The sequence below is a fragment of the Chionomys nivalis genome, chromosome 4, assembly GCF_950005125.1.
Source record: "Chionomys nivalis chromosome 4, mChiNiv1.1, whole genome shotgun sequence".
NCBI classification, from domain to species: Eukaryota; Metazoa; Chordata; class Mammalia; order Rodentia; family Cricetidae; genus Chionomys; species Chionomys nivalis.
In genome coordinates, this window is record NC_080089.1 from 99,627,414 (window position 1) to 99,646,391 (window position 18,978).

An 18,978-nucleotide genomic window follows, 5' to 3' on the forward strand; every position below is an offset into this window, starting at 1 on the left:
GAACACCTCTTTTTTCTATATTTACCTGGCAGTTACACACGCGCGCACGCGCACACACACACACACACACACACACGTGTGCGCGCAGTCCATAGCCTCTGCTGACTCTCACCACCTTGCCTAATTACCCCGCACAAAGCAGTTCACTGTACAAGTGCAAAACCACGCCTCGGAAAAAAAAAAAAACCACGCCTCGGCCAGAGGAGAATTGTGGCTGTGATGATTCCTTCATGCAAAAATCCCAGCTAAGAGGTTACCTTGAAGTTCTGTGGTGGGAAAGATCTGTAATACCTGTGATAAGAGTTGGCTCTAGGTGCCCCCACACACACACCCAGGAAACCCTTGTAGACCCTGGGAAAGTCAGCCGTGTGAAGGAGGCCTGAGAGGAGGTGTGGTCCTCTGGAAGCAACTGCTGGCTGACCTTGGAGAATTAATGCTTTGTGGGGCTTTCTTTCCTGTCTGCAGATTAGACAGCTGTTGGGAGATGCCTGGGAGTTCAGGCCTTAGCGTTTTAAAAAACTGAAAAGTGATGGAGATGAACTTAAAGCTGGGAGCCAGTGGCTCCTCCTGGAATTCACACCATGCTACAAGTTAGGAAACAACAGATCTAATGGGCTGCCTCTGGGAGAGGCCCCCTTGCTGAAGGGCTACTCTCAGAGGACACCCTGCTGTGACAGGAAAGCTCTGGTCTTTCCTGCAGGCTCGGGGCTCCTGAGGTGCCCTTGCCTGCAGCTGATCCTCAAGCCATGCCAGGCTGTTCTGCCCTAAGGCTCCCCACACTGGCCTCTTGGGGCTGCCATAACAAATTAAGGCAAACTGAGTAGCTTCAAACAATGGCAGTGTATTCTCTCATCACCTTCCTGGGGGCCTAGGGTGGAACAAATACAAGGGGCCACGACCCTTTCAGAGGCACTACAGGAAGATGCGCTTGCCAGCTTCCGGCAGCCCCAGATGCTCTTTGTTGTGGGGCTACAAGGTTCCCATCTGGTCTCCTTCTTCACAGGATCTGAGGAGATGTGGTTGATAGATCAGTGTGGATTCACCTCTGGGCGCTGGAGGTGGAGTCAGTGCGCCTCTATCCTCTGGGGCAGGCTCCTAGCCACCAGGTAGTCACCTGGTACCCCACAGCCTTGGGTTTTATCCCTGTTTCCTTTCTGTGTGCTCTTGCTATGGTCACAGAGATCTCTCCCTGACACAGTGTACTAACTGGTCTCTTATCTGACCAGCTATGCCTCCTCTTCTAGGTGAATATACACATACACATGCATGCCCACACTCATGCATGCACACGCCCATGCAGCATCCACACTCACAACGCTGGATCCTGACACCTCAGCCTTTCTCCAGTCCTTCTGCATATACTCCCTCCTCCCTCCACTGGAGCTGCCTCCTGCTCATCTCCCACTTGCTCCCCTCTTTTCTCCAGGCAGTCTTGCTGCCCATACAGCAGCCATCCATCGCTGGCTTGTCTGCACCACACACCCAAGGGACCCCGCCACTAACACACAACTTCTTCACAGGCTCAGCCGCTAATGCAGGTGGGGGAAGGGTTGAATGGGAAAGGACTTGGATGGCAGCCGTGATGTTTCTCATTTCTCATGATGTGTGAGCCCCATGTCCACCCAGGGACAGGGTAGCAAGCTGCTTTCTGAATTAGTATTCTCTCGAGGAACAGAACCTATAATTACGAATTGGATGGGCATTCTTCATACAGGGGAAAGTAACTACCCGAAGGCTAGGTGCCTGCCCTGTGACCTTGGGAGCCAGCATCGCCTCCTCTAGGGTACTCATGAATAGCCACGGCTGGCCACGGTTGGCAGCGACCTGGCAGTGCATGTTTCCCAAAGGCTTTGGGATCCTCCCAACAAAGCCCCCGCTTATATGCGGGCTGAATCTTTAAGTTTACCAGGCTCATTTGCATGCTAATTTGCATGACTTTACCCAGATACTTTTCTCTGATGGTTGGTTGTGCAAAAGGAGAACAGCAGAGTCATTGTCAAGGGCTTGTCATGCCCAGCTGCTTCCTGTCATCTACGGATGCTTCTCTTCAGCCCTGGGCTCGGGCCTGGCCAAGACTAAAAGAAGACACACATCCTTGCCTTTTCATTCTCTTCCCCAGAAGAAACGCTGAAGTCAATTTATGCAAATTGCCATGCAGATTTCCTCTGTAGACTTTATTGCTGTATCTTGTCAGAATGTGGATGCAAAATTATATTTCATAATAAATGCACGGAGCCAAGAAGATTTCAACAAGTGCCGTAGGGAACATCTTGCTCGGAGATGGGCTGTGCTGGTGGAAGTTCCATCTAGAGGGATGCACGATAGCACGCCATCGTTTGAGCCCCTGTTGGTAGCGTTTAAAACCATACGCAGAGGAAGATAAATGGTGGGGAGGAAGTCTGTGCTTATTAATATTCCTTGCATGTGTAAAATAAAGCGGCGGCCATTTTTCACAGGCAGTGCTGCTAGCACTGGAATGCATTAGCATTGCAAGGTCCCGGGACCACATACCACAATAGAGTACACTGCAGTCTCCTTCAGAGAAGACATCGTGCCACGCAGGCAGAGTAGGCACAGCCTTGCAAGGGGATCGTGGAGTTTCCAGGCTGACGGGAGACTCTCCAAGCACATGCCTGTTGTTTGTGTCTTGGTGTCCCATCCCCTGTGGAGCAGCTACCATCAGCAATCATTTGTTCCGTACCTCACAAGATCAAAGAACAGAACTGCTGCGTTGACCGTGACTCCTTGGCACAGTGGAAGATGGGTGTTGCCTCGTCTCAGACCCACCTTTCCGAAGCTCGGCCTTTGCTGAAGCCCCAGGAACACTAGACTATCGGGGTGTTGATAAGGATTAGGGGTACAAAGGTTCCTGAGGGGAGGGAGGTGTGGCAGATTAGGAAAACCCAGTTCCTGTTTCTCCTTGGCAGGACTTAGCCGAGCCTTTAATGAGACACTGGAGGCTGGGAAAGGAACCCTTCCCCAGAGTGCTGGCTCACTGCTCACCTTCACCCTGATCAGGGACTCTCAGGGTCATGTCCCCTAAGCAGACAGACGCTGACAGTCTCCGTGGGCTTGGCTGCAGCCTAGCTTGCACAGCCCTGTGTCAGTCAGCTCCTGCTAACAACGGCTCATTTTTGTGTATGTAGCATAGAACAGAACGAAGTCTTTCTGCTGGCTTTGGTCCAGCATCCCTTCCAGGGAGCTCTGGTGTCTTCAGGTGAGAGAGGAGGGGCTTGAGAGCTAGGGAAGCCCATCAGACTCCATAGCTCAGTGGGTAGAGTCTAGCTAGCATGCGGGAAACCTTGGCTCCTCGGTATGAGGCCTGAGGGTGCATGCCTGTAATCCCAGTGCCTGGGAGGTAGAGGTAGGAGGATAAATTCATCCAAAGCCATCCTAAGCAACATAGCCAGTTAAAGGCCAGCTCCAGAGCAGGGAATACAGTAGATCCTACCTCAGTACAAACAAACAAAAAACAAAGTAACACAAATAACAACAAAGAAATGCATACTGGTGCCCACTGGCCACCTGAGTGATGGCTTGGCAGCCTCTCTGGGGCCAGTGGCCTGTCCTGAGTGGCACTGATAGACACACACCCTGAGTGTACTTCCTTTCCAAAGATCCCTCATCACCTTGGCTCTGTGCATATCAGGGTTCCCGACTTCCTTCACGGCAGAAGCCCCAACCCCCCTTCTCACTCATACCAGCATAATACACACATTCATGACTTTGTACAAATAAAAGCCTCCGTGACCCCATTACCATGCATTACACACACACACACACACACACATCAATATGCAGCCCTCCTGTGTGACCTCTGCTGACCCTTGAGAGGGATCTGGTCAGAAGGAGCCACCAAGGATGCCAAGGCCTCTCCGATTAGTTCCTGGTTCTTCTTACCTGGTGTCTCCTTCCTCTAGCGCTCACCTGAAGTGGGGGCTTCCTTTACAACTAACTGCAGGTGTGAAGGAGAAAAACACTAGCTCCCCGAGTGGGGGCGCAGGGCTGAGTGTGGCAAACACCACCTGGGGCTCAGCATTTGATCCCAGTTCCCAAGTGACCACAGAGAAAGGAAACCGCACATGGTTCCTGTAAGGTACTGTGAGGCCCACCTCCCCCGCAGGCTGTCTTTGAGTGCTTGGTTTCCATCAGGGAGGGATGTTGAGGAAGTTGTGGAGCCTCTAGGAGGTGGGTCCTAGTGGGGGAAGTGGGTGTCTGTAGAGAAGGCAGCATGCAGTGCTAGGGTTATGACCTGGCTCCAGTTCCAGCTTGAACTCTGCTACCTGGTCCACCGTGGTGTGCACAGACAGCTTCACACTCCCACCTGCCGTCTCGCCACCAGATGGACTGTAGCCCCTACACAGCCAAACTAGAACCTTCCTCCCTGAAGTTCTTTCTGTCAGGTGTTCTGCCTCAGCAACAGAAAAGCCACTAATACAGAGGGTTTCCTGGGTTGGTAGTGGTGGGGGCTGCGAGGTAGAGACCCCTCACGTGGCGATCTGTGCAGCTCACAGACCTCCAGAGTGCATTGCCCGCCTCCTCGCCTCACTCGCCGCTAGCGCTGTTTTGTACCGTGTGGGCAATGTCTGAGGTCCAGGCCCTCTCCAGTCTGAGTTGACACAGGGCAGAGCCTGTAGGGCCATGCTGAATAGCCATGAAAACTTTCAGAGCCCAGGAGCTTCCCTTGCTACGCTGTGGCCATCCCAGCTCATCCCCAGCGAGAATGCCAGTCAGTCTGGATCTAGTTCACGTCGTGTCTGTTTTCGCTCATTCTTGTGGTACCCTCTCTGGACTCTGCTCCACAGGAGTCAGCCTGCATCAGCTTCTTCTCCACAGACATCACCACAAACCCAACAGAGACAGTCTAATTGGGCCCGTGTGGTTTCAGAGATGCTAGTCGATCATGGTGGAGAGCACACGAGAGCGAAGCAGTTCACATCGTGGTGGCCAAGAAGCAGAGGGGGCGTACAGGAAGGGGTCTGGGCAGGGACACACACCTGGTGACTTACTTTCTCTCCTAGCTCCCGTCTCATGCTCCTTAGTGCTTTCAAATGATGCCACCATCTTAGGAACCACAAAGGATTGTTCCATTGATCAGGCCACATCCTCGTGACCTGATCATCTCTGGAAATAGCATTACACACACACCTGGAGCTGTGCGTTATTTCCCTAGGTATTTCTCAATTTTTTTTTAATTTTGAAATATCCTCCATAGGCTTATATTTTGAATGCTTATTCCCCCATCCTGTGCCACTATTTTGAGTGACTGCTCTGTCTTTAAAAGGTGGGGCTTTGTCTGGTGGAAATAAGTCACAGGGGGTGGGCCTTTGGAGATTATATCCAAATCCTACTTCCTGTGGTGTTCTCTGCTTCCTGGCCTGCTGTGATGTGAACAGCTTTGCCCATGTTATGCTACTACCACGATATCCTGCCCCAGCATGTGGGACCAGGCCACCATGGACTGCAGTCTTGGAAACTGTAAGCCCAAAAAAAGTGGTCCCATTATTGAGTTCTATCAGGTGTTTTGGTTGCAGTGATCCAAGAGTATGCACTACTCAAGTCAGCAGAGTTAACCATTACCCAACCCACGAGGTCTTCTTTATGCTCTCACCGAAAAGCCCACATGCCAGCTGCAGACAAGACACATGGCAGTCCTTGTCACCCTGCTGGCTCGCTATGAGACTTTGGAAAAGTCACAGCTTGTCTCTGAACCCCTGGTTTGTCATCTGAAAAGTGAAGGTGTGACCCACATATGCAAGCCACTCCACTTGTTAAAGCCTTGCCTCAGCCACACAGCCTTCCTGTGTCGCTCAACAATCACCAAGTCCAACGTGTCCTCAGTAGCATCCATGTGTGTCCTTCCCTCTGGAGTCTGCTCTCTCCCCTTGCCTGTCTCCCAGACCTGCGCATCAAATGTCTGTGTGTCTTCCTGGAATCTGTCCCACCTGTCAACCAGAGTGACCTTTCTAGAGTGCTGGCTACTAGGTAGTCCTTCCGAATTTCTGCTTCATCCAGTTCTCTGGCTTCACCATGTCCTCTCCTTGTGTCCCCTATACCAGCCAGTAGTCCCCGCCATTTTCCGTTTTCTGAAGAAAACGTGTGGCCTCATACTTCAGGGTAGTCTCTTCCACAACGCTGTCCTGCCTCACCACATCCTGTGTCCTAGCACTTCCAGAAGACTCTGGGTTCCCGCTGACTTCATTTTAACATAGACTCTTTGTTTTCATTCATTCAAAAATGCTTTTAGTTTATCTGCACATTGGAAGAACTTTTTGCTGGATTTAAAATTCCAGCTCTACTTGCTGCCTACTGTCATGGTCATCGCTGTCACCATGCCCTCCCTTGGTTATCACATGTCATTTCCCTCTGACTGCCTGACTGCTCTCAAGATTTTATCTTTTGTTTGGTATTCATTGATTTGACACTGATTTTTTTTTATGTACGTGAATACCTCTCTCTCTCTCTCTCTCTCTCTCTCTCTCTCTCTGTGTGTGTGTGTGTGTGTGTGTGTGTGTGTGTGTGTGTGTGTGTGTATGGAGAGGTGCATGCCATGGCACATGTGTGGCCATCAGAGGACAACTTTGTGGAGTTAGTTTTCTCTCTTCTACCATGTGGGTTCCCATGATCAAACTGAGGTGGTCAGGTTTGGTGGCAGACACTTTACCTGCCATCTTGCTGACCCAGATCCGTGTCTCTGTTAGAAAAATAATTTTCTTTCTGCATTTGGGCATAATAGTATTGACCATTTTAAAATATTTCCTCCAACTTTCAGCATCTAAATTAACTCCGGAGAGATCTTCATTGATTTATTTTTCTCGGGTCTGGCTCTCAGTTTCCTCACCCCTTTTGTCTGCTCATGTAGGATTCTGTCCTGCACATTGTGCTTGTGACTGTGGATTCCGCTTGCAGTTTTGAGCGGAGGTGTTTCTTTGGCACTTGTGGGGACCCTGATTCTCAGCTCTGTCCTGTGCTGGGCAGCAACTGCACATTCTGTTCCATTTTTTGTTTATTTTGTTTTGTTGCCAGCCTTGGGTGGGTTCCTTGGGGTCGGTCTTCTTGCCTCATCCAGTGCTGGACAGCATTTATATGCAGACGCCAGAGTCCCTTCTCTGTGGCTTTCTCGTGTCTAGGCTTTTTCATACTTCTTATCAACTGTGGTAGCTTTGCTTGTCCTCTAACTGTGGGTTTCTGCACAAATCTGAGCCACCCCTTGGCTGCAGCTGGGGATGCCACTGGGTGAGAAGTCATAAAGCAAAGGAAAATCCCCCAGCTCTTCCCCCGTTAAGTGAGTGCTGACTCGTTCTAGTTTCTACCTGTGCTTTCTGGTGCCTTCACTCACCTGGTAGTTCTAATTGATTCGCAGTTAATGATAGTAATCAAAGGGTTATATGAACTCACGTAAGATGAGAACCAGAACTCCCTCCCTCTAAGATATGTCTCCCTGAACCTCCCATCCTCCACTGTTCCCCATCCTCTGCCTGATGAGAAGGTGACGTGCACTAAAGGCTTATGGCGTCCGTGAGACACCAGCCAAGCAGGGCCTGCTGCTCTGGACCCTCAAGCCCTCCTGTGCTGGCTCTTCCCATCGACTGTGAGTGACCATTCTGTACCTCATCTTCTCCATAGAATCAGTCTCCTCAGGGGCAGGGCCAGGGACTTTTATAGCACACAGTAGGCACTCAAGAGCGAAGTGGCTAGACTTAATTATTTACACCATCTGCCCCCCACACACACACACAAATGCTGCCCAGGGGAAACATGGCCACCTTCTCTGGAAATCTGGCCTTCTTTGGGAGAGACAGACTCCAGCTGGCAGTGGTGTGGGGCCTGCTGCTGCGGCTCGTGTCTGGGAAATAGACGGTGCCCAGGAGCTAGAAATGTTCTGGTCATGGAGACCCAGCCAAGTCTCTGTTCCAAACCCTTCCCCTTCTGTCCTTTGAGGGTTCATTTTATTTATTTCTACTAAAATGCAAATGAGCTCCCTCTTAAGTGGGCTCTGCTGAGCTGCCATGGCTAATTATTACCCCTTTCTGACAATAGGGAGCCAGATAGGCCGTGATGCCAGGGAACCAGTGACAGCTTCAGAAATGGGACTTCTAGAAGGAGTACAGTTCACTTGCCCGTAGCAGACTTCAATGCCAGGGAGACCTGGATTCAGATCCCCCGCTCTGCTACCCAGACTGTGTGACCTTGGTTCTGAGTGAGCCTGGTCCCTGTGCATAACACCTGATCCACTAGCATTGTCCTTGTCTTCCTCGAGCCTTGTTATCAACCTGTGGCCCTTGGAGAACACAGCCTCCTCAGACCCGGATCACAGCACAGAGCGGTTCTGTGCATGCTTCACTGAGCAAGGCAATATTCTGAGAACTCCCCCTAGTTCTGATTCCCAGACTGACATTCAGAGCTTGCGCTTGCATCTGCCTAAGTGGGATCAGGAATCTCGGTGTCAGTAAAGCTCCCAGGGTAATTCTGAGGCACGTGATCATCAGGCTGCACGCTGAGAGTCACCACATCTTTTGACCGGTGACTGAGATGAGCCAGTCAGAGACCTGTCCTGTTCGGTAGTAGAGAAAGCACTGAGTGCTCTCTGGGCTGGCCTGAGAGTTCAGAATGTGGCTTACAGAGGAGAAGCATCTCAGATTCTGAAGAAATACTGACCGTGGAAGAGCAGGGGAGGAACAGCATCAGAAAAAGACACACAGAGTGACGTGGGAGGGGCCTGCAGGCTGACTCGGCGGGTGGGCAAAGGTGTTTGCTGTCAAAGCCTGATGACCACACACACATGGTGGAAAGAGACAACCGGCTCCTGCAGATTGCCCTCTGACCTTCGCACAACAGCTATGGCATGCATGGATGCACAAATATATACAAAATAAACAAAAGTAAATGCAAATTAGCATGGGTATTTCAAACAGCATTATTCCATGGTATAAAGTCAAGCTGGGGAAGGGATATATGAGGCCTTGAAAAGCTAGTGGCAGGTCCCGAACAGTCAACCACACATGTTTAGACTGTTTCCTGGGAGCAGCAGGGAGGAATGGAGTCGATTTTTACTTTGCATACTTTTTGTGTCTTAAGATTTATTTATCTCTATGTCATGACTGTGGGTGTTTTGGCTGCATGTATGAAAGGGTATGTGCAGTGTTGGTGGAGGCCAGAAGAGGGCGTTAGATCCCCTGGAACAGAACTATAGAGAGTTGTGAGCTACCCTGTGGGTTCTAGGAAGTGACCCTGGGTCCTCTGCAAGAGCAACTAGTGTTCTTAACTGCTGAGCTGCCTCTCCGCACTCCTAGTTTTAAACTCAGAAAAATAACCTCGCCTGCTGCATAAGGATTTCTTACAAGTGTGGAGGACAGGGAGACCAGGCTAGAGGGCCTCACATGAGAGGTTCAGTCTGAACTAGGGAGTGATGGGTGGGGGTGGAAAGGGGATGGGGATGTGGGCAGGTGGAAGTATAAGAGACAGCACTACGTGGTAGCTGACCTCGGCCTCGATTGTCTCTGCCTTTCCCCACCTCGGTCTCATTTAGAACGTCCTCAGATTTGTTGAAATCCATCTGCACATCTATTTTTTCCTTCTCTTTTTAAGCATACCTATTTGTATCATCTGGGAGTCTATTCCTGTAGAGGTTTTTTTTTTTTCCTATCTTGGTTATGATTCAAATTCCTTCTCTGCATGGCTGCTTTTACTGAGCGGATGGGATGACTTAGAAGCAAGGTTCACTGGGTTCTCTTTACTTCCCGAGACCATAATCCTCCATTACACCCCAGTTTGTGATCACTCTGAAGTGCTTGCAAGTTGTTACTTCTTGAATTTATAGAAAAGCCTGATATGATCTGCTCAGCTAGTAACTAAAGCAGAACTTTGACCTATGAGTTGACACAAAATGATGGCTCAGTTGCAGCCGGAAGTGATGCCTGTGCTTTGTCCCCGACATGCGCAACCGCGACATGTGCAGTAGAAGTGGCCTAGTTTGGTGGAGAATTATATTTGTTTTTCTTATGTTTTTGCCACCAAATTGCCTGACGAGAACAATTTACAGAAAGAGATTTATTTGGGCTCATGGTTTCAGAAGAATTCAGCCCTTCACAGACAGGGAAGGCTTGCAGAATTACAGCAGTGCAAGTCTATGGTGAGGGTGAGCGTGTGGTGAGTGTGTGTGTGGTGAGTGTGAGCGTGTGGTGAGTGTGAGTGTGTGTGTGGTGAGTGTGAGCATGTGGTGAGTGTGAGCGTGCGGTGAGTGAGCATGTGAGTAAGCATGTGGTGAGTGTGAGCATGAGCATGGTGAGTATGAGCATGGTGAGTGTGAGCGTGTGGTGAGTGCGAGCGTGTGGTGTGAGCGTGTGGTGAGTGTGAGTGTGTGTGTGGTGAGTGTGAGCATTGCGAGTGTGAGCGTGCGGTGAGTGAGCATGTGAGTAAGCATGTGGTGAGTGTGAGCATGAGCATGGTGAGTATGAGCATGGTGAGTGTGAGCCTGTGGTGAGTGTGAGCGTGTGGTGAGTGTGAGCGTGTGTGTGGTGAGTGTGAGCATGTGGTGAGTGCGAGCATGTGAGTGTGAGCATTGCGAGTGTGAGCGTGCGGTGAGTGAGCATGTGAGTAAGCATGTGGTGAGTGTGAGCATGAGCATGGTGAGTGTGAGCCTGTGGTGAGTGTGAGCGTGTGGTGAGTGCGAGCATGTGTGCGAGTGTGAGCGTGCAGTGAGTGTGAGCATGTGAGTAAGCATGTGGTGAGTGCAAGCATATGAGTGAGCGTGTGGTAAGTGTGAACATGTGAGTACATGGTGTGAGCACGTGGTAAGTGTGAGCATGTGGCGAGTGTGAGCATGTGGTGAGTGTAAGCATGTGAGTGTGAGCATGTGGCAGAGGCTCTCACGTCACAGCGGACCATGAAGCAGACAGAGCAAGACTAGAGCCAAGATAAATTGGTGTACATGGCAGACACCCCCCTCATATCCTGATTCCACCAGCCAGGTCCTACTTCCCAAAGGTTCCAAACCCTCCCCAAATAGTACCACCATCTGGGGAACAAACACTCAATACCTAAGCCTGTGAGAGACTCTTGAGATTTGAACTAAAACATTCTATCCTGGTTGCCAAAGGTCCGTGGCCATCTTGTAATACAGAGATGTGTTTATTCCAGTTTCCAGAGGTCTCATAGTCCCAACGCTGATCAGAAGCCTAAGTCTAAAGTCTCTACTGAGGCTCCAAATAGTCTTTTAGCTGTGACCTGTAAAGTAAGAAGGATGTGTTCAAGATTGAACCAAAGCAGGACCAAAACGTTAAATCTTGTGACTCCATGCCCAGAACCTGGGGTGCATTGTTTGGTCTTACTCACAAGGGTTCCTTAGAAACCTAGGTGCAAGTCTCCATGACCCCAAAACTCGAGCCAGGTGGTGGTGGTGCACACGTTTAATCTCAGCACTCGGGAAGCAGAGGCAGGAGGATCTCTGTGAGTTCGAGACCAGCCTGGTCGACAGAGCCAATTCCAAGACAGCTAGGGCTGTTACACTGAGAAACTCCGTTTTTGTTTTGTTTTGTTTTTTTTGAAAAAAAGACCCCAAAAGTCTTGCGTTTTGCACACTTGAAAATAGCACCCGGTGGATAATTCCAAAGTCCACTGCTAGCTAAGACCCCTTAGATCGTGACCGCATCAGCCCAAATACTCGAGTAACTGAACTTGGAGTCAAGGAAACTATTTCCCTAGGTGGGCCTTTTCCATCAGAACGCCCTGGTAACTCTAAGGCATTTTAAGAGCGTCTTCAGTTTTATACTAGTTTTATACTCAGGAACCTCAGACGGCGGGACTCATTCTCGGGTCACCCGCTCTGCTGTCGCGGTGTCAGGTGCGCGGCTTCTGAATGAACCCGATGACTTTAACGTCAGCGGCCTGTCTTGCCCACACTTCCCTTATCCACAGCTTTAAACATCTCCACCTTCCTTTCAGGACCAAACCCCGATTTTAGAAATTCTTCTCTGCATTTTATTGCCAATTCTCACTGTAAACCTAGCTTAAAATAGCCCTCCAGAACCATATCACAGGCTGAGTGCTACCTTGTCTTGCATTTTCTCCATTACCTTTGATATCCGCCTCTCTCAAATTTTCAGGACATAGGTAGAATGTAAACAAATTCTTCGTCAGACACAAGTGGCTCTGTAGACCAGTTCCCAGTCGAGTCTTTGTCCCTACCTGAGACCACGTGAGTTCCGTCTTTGCCGTCCACGTTGTCAGCATTTCTCATCCTCCAAGTTCTCACCAGAGTGATGACTTCACAGCTTCAAACTCTTCCAGATCCCTCACACAGACCAGTTTCAAAGGCTGATAAACCGCCTGGTGGCATTAGTGACAGCAGTGGCCACTTGGTTGGGGCCAGCTCTGCACTCGCTGCCTTCTCACTGTTCTGACAGAAGCACCTTGAAAGGAAGAGAGATTTGTTCTGGCTCCTGGATTTCCAAAGGACTTCAGTCTATTTTAGCAGTAGCGGCATGCAGTACAGGCACCTGACGTCACTGAGGTTTCAGTATGCAAGAGGGTCAGGCTGTGTTGAGGCTAAACAGAGATACAGTATGTGGTTCCTTTAGCGAGCGTGGTGATGGAAGCCACTGGGCCGTGCGTGGCTGCGGCTTGATCCAGTGGCATAACTCCTTGTCATAGTATCTGATGACCACTCTCTGCTCTGTAACAGTGAGGGGCCCTATGTGTACACAAGGAGAAAAAGGCTTGTCACCGTCACAGTTGTTATCAGTAACATCCCTGTCACCGTCCAGGTGCCGGCCTTTGAGGATATGATTTCCATGGTCCTTCACCCTGTTGATTAAGGTTCGTTACACTGAGTTGACAGAGTAGCTTGGAAAAAAACGATGGAAGCTGGAGACTCTCTTTCACGACAAGAATAGGTTTGCGCAGGCAAGCAGGGTCAAGGGAACTGCACGGTCAGGGTGGGCTCTGCTGAGAGACGTCCTGCCCTGTCTTCCTCAGCCGGGTGAGCCATCTGCATTCCAAGCAGTGGGTACAGGGGCAGCTTAGGGCGCACTGACCCACAAAGAACTCATCCCAGATTCATCACCACCCTGTAGCCATGGGAACATGGCCTTCGACGGGGCAGCCGCCAGCTCATCACGTGTCTCGAATTCTGTATTAAGGGAAAGCTGGCAGCCCCTGCCTCTGATCCTGAGCCCAGGCATCTGGTTTTGGTTCAGGAGTCACTAAAGAAGGAATGCGGTACCCCGTGAGGACCTTGCACGTAGAGAAGTTGAAATCTGGCACATTCCTCGAGGTTCTGAGTAGACATGGAGTTGTCAGTCCCCTCGCTGATGAGTGAAAAGGTGTGGCCGCTGGGGAATGACGACCTGTCTGCAAGTGCTTATTGGTTCTAGGTTCGCCACCATGACTGTGCTGGGTGGGATATTGCGTAGCCAGGCTAGCAATGGCAAGATTTCCACACTGGTTTTCCCCAGCTCTGTACCGACTGGCAAAGTCACGAGGCATGTCCTCCGGCTTCCCCAGGCTTGTCTTGTCATCCCTGCAGTCCGATTGGACCGAGTGTGTCTACGGTGTGTATGTAGCTCTTAAGTTGTGAGTTGCACATTCATTCTAGAATGAGATGGCATTTGGTGCTGAACACAGTACTGTGACCAAATGCCTGGGAACCAGCAACTTAAGGAAGGAAGGGCTTACTTTGGGTCACAGTTTGAGAAGGGCTCAAAATCGTCATGGCAAAGATGGAATGGCAGAAACATGAGGCTACTGGTCAGTCTGTATCCATAGTCTGGAAGGAGAGAGAGTATTATTGGTCCTGGTTTTCTTTTTGTTGCTATGATAAAGCACCAGCCAGAACCGGCTTGGTGGTGAAGGGTTTATTTTTTTTGTTCTTCTCCATCATGATCCATCATTTAGGGAAGTCAGGCAGAAATTCAAGCAGGAACCTGGAAACAGGAGCTGATACAGAACTGGAGAGTAACGCTGCTTACTGGCTTGCTCCTCATTACTTGCTCAACTTCCGTTTTTATAGCACCTAGGACTACATGCCCGGGGTGGCCCCATCCCCAATGGGTTGAGCCTTCCCACATCAGCCATTAATCACGAAAATGTCCCCACTGACACATCCAGAGGCAGGACTAACCTGGTGGAGCCGAGAGTCCCTCTTCCCAGGTGATTAGTTTGTATCAAGTTGATAAAACAAAATAAAACAAAACAAAAACCCCAACCAACCCAGAGAAGGAAAAAGAGGGAGAGGGGAGGAAAGGGGTCTGCCTACCTTGCTTTCTGTTTCTCCTTTTCATTCAGTGTGGGACCCCAGCCAAAGGTGGTGCTCACATTCAGGGCAGGCCTTCCTGCTCAGGTAAAACTCTTGGAAAAGCCCTCCCAGACATCCCAAGGTGTGTCTTCTAGGTGACTCTTAATCAGTCACGTTGACAGAGATCTCTGTATTTACACCGAAGTCTCCCCTTGGTGTCTTTTGTATTCACTGCAGGTTTTCACACAGTGAAACCTTTTCATTCAAAAATTTAAAAATAAATAAATAAAATCAAGACTCACCATGTAGCTCAGGTTGGCTTCACATTTCTGTTCTTCCTTCCTCTACCTCGAAAGCACTGGGATGACAGACATGGCCCATCATGTGCGGCTATCTCAAGGATTTTTTCTTCTAAATTCATAGCTATTAACTGTTTATTGTAGAAAATATGAACACATGTAATAGAGAAAGCAATAATTGCCCAAGGTGCAACTCTTCATTCAGGTACCAGTACACAACATATTCTCTTCGTCTCAGCATCTGAGAAGACAGGAAACTGTCTGTCTACTTTATGTAATCAAGTTGGGATCTCAGCACACACAATGCTTTATACTCAGCCTTTTCACTGGGTGGAGGTTCCTCCAAAGCCATATGTATCTTATGAGGTGACTCCAGGCACGGTGTGGAGCATGCTGCTGACACCTTGCCCTGGCTGCCTGGCTATCTGAGGCTTCGTTACTGCTTAATGGTGTTGGTTTCATTTCACATCGCCCGGATCTTAGTTCCCACTTGTAGGCACAGGGCCAGAGAGGTGGTGGGGTTGCCCACCAGGACAGAAGAGCCACCGGAGTGGCACAGGGTGGGTGAGGGGCAACTCTTGACTTGGCAGCATGAGGAGCAGAGAGATCATTGGGCTTTCTAATAAGACATTATTGTGGATGGTCCACAGTACCCCCACCCGAGGCGGGACACATTGCTCTCTGTTCCCATGCAGTGTCAAGTTCCGCTACCCCCACCGCACCCCCACCCCGCAGACTCTCCCAAGAGCAATGATGAGCCCAAGTCTAACTTCAAGGGAGAGGCTGGGGGAGCTAGGCGGTGTTGGAGAGCAGTAGTGAGCTCTCCTCGGTGGACTGTTCCTGTGGAGCCTCTATTCCGTGCCCCGTGCTCTCTTAACCTTCTGGAAGCATTTTTCTCTTCTCTGAAAACATAACTCCATTCTCAAACAGTTAGCTCAAGCTCCCTCCTCAGAGAAGGAAGTCAGTGGCCACTGGAGGGACTTGGCTTTGGTACCCCTTCTGCGGTCTGTGCCATTTCCTGGGGTCCCAGGGCTTTTGGCTCCTTTGTGAGTCCTTGCCATTTTGACCTCCCTGTGCTGTTTTTTTAACAGGCAACCATCGGGATTGACTTCTTGTCAAAAACCATGTACTTGGAAGACCGTACGGTGAGTTCCTGGTCTCTACCTGGGAGAACAGAGGGGGAACTGTCTGGTTTATTTCCCTAGAGCCCTCAGTTGGGCCCTCTAGAAAGTCTCTGTCGAGACCAGGAGGGACTCCACTGCCTCACTAATGCTTCTGCCTTGACACTGTAGGTTAGACTGCAGCTCTGGGACACAGCCGGGCAAGAGCGGTTCCGCAGCCTGATCCCCAGCTACATCCGGGACTCCACAGTGGCTGTGGTGGTGTACGACATCACTAGTGAGTAGGGGGGTCTGTGTTGAGATGAGGGAACTCTTGGGGTCCAGTGTGACCCTGATCAGACCTGTGTTATGTGACTATGTATACAGGGATGTGCTCAGTGTGGGGGTAGTGTGTTATCTTAGACCACTGATGGGATCACTGTCCTTCAGACTCCTGTGACAGACATGGCTGAACAAGGCAGGGTCCTGCATGTAGGGGAGACAGATGTTCACAAGGCTAACTCTCTGTGCCCTCCATGGCTCTGGCTGACATGTGTTCCAGCTCTCCCCAGGGATCCCTGGAGGCAGCCCTGCTTGCACACATGAATCTTGAGAGGGCTTCAGAGGCTCAATGAGGGCCCAGAGGTTAGGACAGACCTTATGCAGAGCCCAGCTACCCAAGACCATCTAGAGGAACACAGGCTTCATAGAGAACACTGTGAGGACCCTGAAATCACAAGGGATAGGGGCACGCCTGACTCACGGCTCCAGCCTGCCACCTCAGGTCTGCCTTTCCCCTCTGTCCCCCTGACCGCATGCTCTTTGTATACCCTAGCGAGATGGGAGCAACATCACAAAGGACCTGTGTCACGGGCTATGGAGAGCAGCCACCTCCCTCCCTCTAGGTGCTGAGCTTGAGTGTAACTCCATGACTCTCTGAGAGAGATGTTGCTGCCCATAGATGCCTGGTACTGAATTCATGTGCCGCAGTGTTGTGGGTTCTCTTCCCAAGCCAGCATGGCCTTCGACAGACTCCCCTGAGCATCCCTTTGGTGCGACAACATTTTCTAGGGGTTGATGTGTCCTCCCTTCAGTGGTCTGCAGCTTGGCCAGGCCCAGTGCCTTCCTTTCCGCCTTCCTCCGTGAGCCCCACATCAGCTCTGACGCTTGCGTGACCTCTAGAGTCACTGTCCTGTGTAGAGATTGACAGCCTAGCTTTCCAGGAATGGTAGCTTCTCTCCCTGGGATGGCTGAGCAGTGCTGGGGGCTCTCCAGGATCCCAGGGCAGACCTCACTTCCCTGACTAACCCCGGCCTAATTGGTGTGTGGAGATTGGATTGGTGTCTCGGTCCATGCTTGCTCCCGGGACCCCTGCTTCTCACTCTGCCCCCACTTTCTGCCTCCAGATCTCAACTCCTTCCAGCAGACTTCTAAGTGGATTGATGATGTCAGGACAGAGAGGGGCAGTGACGTAATCATCATGCTCGTGGGCAACAAGACGGACCTGGCTGACAAGAGGTAGGCATGCGCCAGAGAGAGCATGGAAGCCTGGCAGGACTGCGCTTCCTCACCCTTCTGTGGCCATCCTGCCCTGGAGGTCTGAGGTGAAGGGAACAGCAAGGCTGGGCTCTATGCAGGAACACTGACAGGCCTGTTAGACCCCACACACGGTGGGTGGCAGGCGTCTCATTTCAGAGTTCCATCTTCCTCAATGCAGCAAAGACAGGCCAGGGACCTGTCTGCACAGATGCTCCCATTATGGTCCCAAGATAGCCTCTGAGTGGCTCCCTGGGCTGGAGCGCCTGCGCCTGTGAAGGCCCTGCTTTAACATGTGGGGTACGGAGCCCAGGTCTTCAGATATGGGTCTGTGGAATGTCAGCAGGACACAGACTTTGTCCCTAGTCTGTGCGTCCTGGTTTGTCCTGTGTCTGAGCATGGAGTGTTACTGGAGGAGACTTCCCTGCAGCTACCCTCCAATGTCCCGCTCACTAAGGCGTCCTTTCCATGTGTGTCCACTCTCAGAACTTGGACAGATAAGGCTGTGAGTCATGGTTTCTAATAAAGCCTGTGGGCTTTTTACAGGATCCCTGCCATTCAAGAAACAATCTGAGTTAAAGAGGAGAACCCTGCCCAGAGGGGAGGGAAGTGTGCTCCTCTGCAGAGCAGTGTGTGTGTGTGTGGGGGGGAGTATTTTTAATTGGGCTTTTTACATTAGGAAAAGGCTGATTCTTCCAGAAAAGGCCGTGTGGCATGTGTGCAGGAGCTCCAGGTCTGACGGCTGCCGAGAAAGGCAGTGGGGTTGTGGCTCAGTTGTAGAACACTTGCCTTCTATGCATGGAGCTCTGGGGTCGGTCCCCAGCACTCATAAAACCAGGCTTGGTGAAATATGAAATATACCTGCATTCCCTGTTCTAGGGCGGTGGGTACAGGGCAATCAGAAGGTCAGTGTCGTTCTTGGCTACATCATGAATTCAAGGCCAGCATGACCCTTCCTTCAAAGATAGGGGTAGCCTTGCTCCCTGGTCAGAAGACATGGAAAGGGGCCGGTGTCCTCTGTGTTCAAGTACTGCCTTCTTACTAGACAGATGATGGCTGGCATTCTGGCAGGGAGTCTGTCTTCAGGACCCACTAAGGAGCCTGGCAGGCTCCTTTTGCCCTCCCATAGTCCTTCTTCTTAGGCCACCTCCTTCACTTCTGCCGGGATTGCCCCTCTGCCAGCTGATTTTTCCATCTCCCCTTCACTTCCAGGCAGATAACCATCGAGGAAGGGGAGCAACGGGCCAAAGAACTGAGTGTTATGTTCATCGAGACCAGCGCAAAGACCGGCTACAACGTGAAGCAGGTGAGGGCGCGGCCGGCAATGTCCCTGACTCGCCCAGGTCTAGAAGCCCTCACCTGGGACCTTCCTTTCCTCTGGTTGACTATTTACTAGGTTAAGACAGCCAGTCAGCACATACACCTGCTTCTCTGAGCAGTCGGGGATGACACTGACCTCCGGGGCTGATAAAGCGGGTGATGTGGAGGGAGCTTGGGGGCCACGCAGACACCCTCAGTCACTAGTCTCCACAGCTGGGACCGGGTGTGGGCCCCTGTAGCAACCTGCATTGATGAGAGTCCACCTGGCTGAGAAAGCTGTGGTTCCTAGCATCTCACTTCACTTCCAAAGAGAACAAGAAATATTTAGTTTGGTTAATGTGTTGGGTTTATGTCCTGTATGTGGCAAGAACTCGGGGCCATGAATGGAAACTCAGAAATGGAGCAGAGAGGATCCCACGGCAGCTGGGGATGGTAGGAGGGAGAAGAGGTGGAGCTGGGGCTGGAGCAGTCGTGTGCAGCTGGGATCCAC

The 18,978-nt window shown here is 50.9% G+C and overlaps 1 protein-coding gene across 1 annotated transcript in view; it reads left to right on the top strand.

Moving 5' to 3' along the window:
• Positions 1-18,978, top strand: part of Rab6b (RAB6B, member RAS oncogene family) — a 60,417-nt gene that overhangs the window by 32,251 nt on the left and 9,188 nt on the right. Inside the window, exons 3-6 of the mRNA XM_057767915.1 lie at positions 15,624-15,677; positions 15,825-15,930; positions 17,039-17,150; positions 18,381-18,474. Coding sequence (XP_057623898.1) covers positions 15,624-15,677; positions 15,825-15,930; positions 17,039-17,150; positions 18,381-18,474 — 366 coding nt within the window. The remainder of the gene's footprint in view (positions 1-15,623; positions 15,678-15,824; positions 15,931-17,038; positions 17,151-18,380; positions 18,475-18,978) is intronic.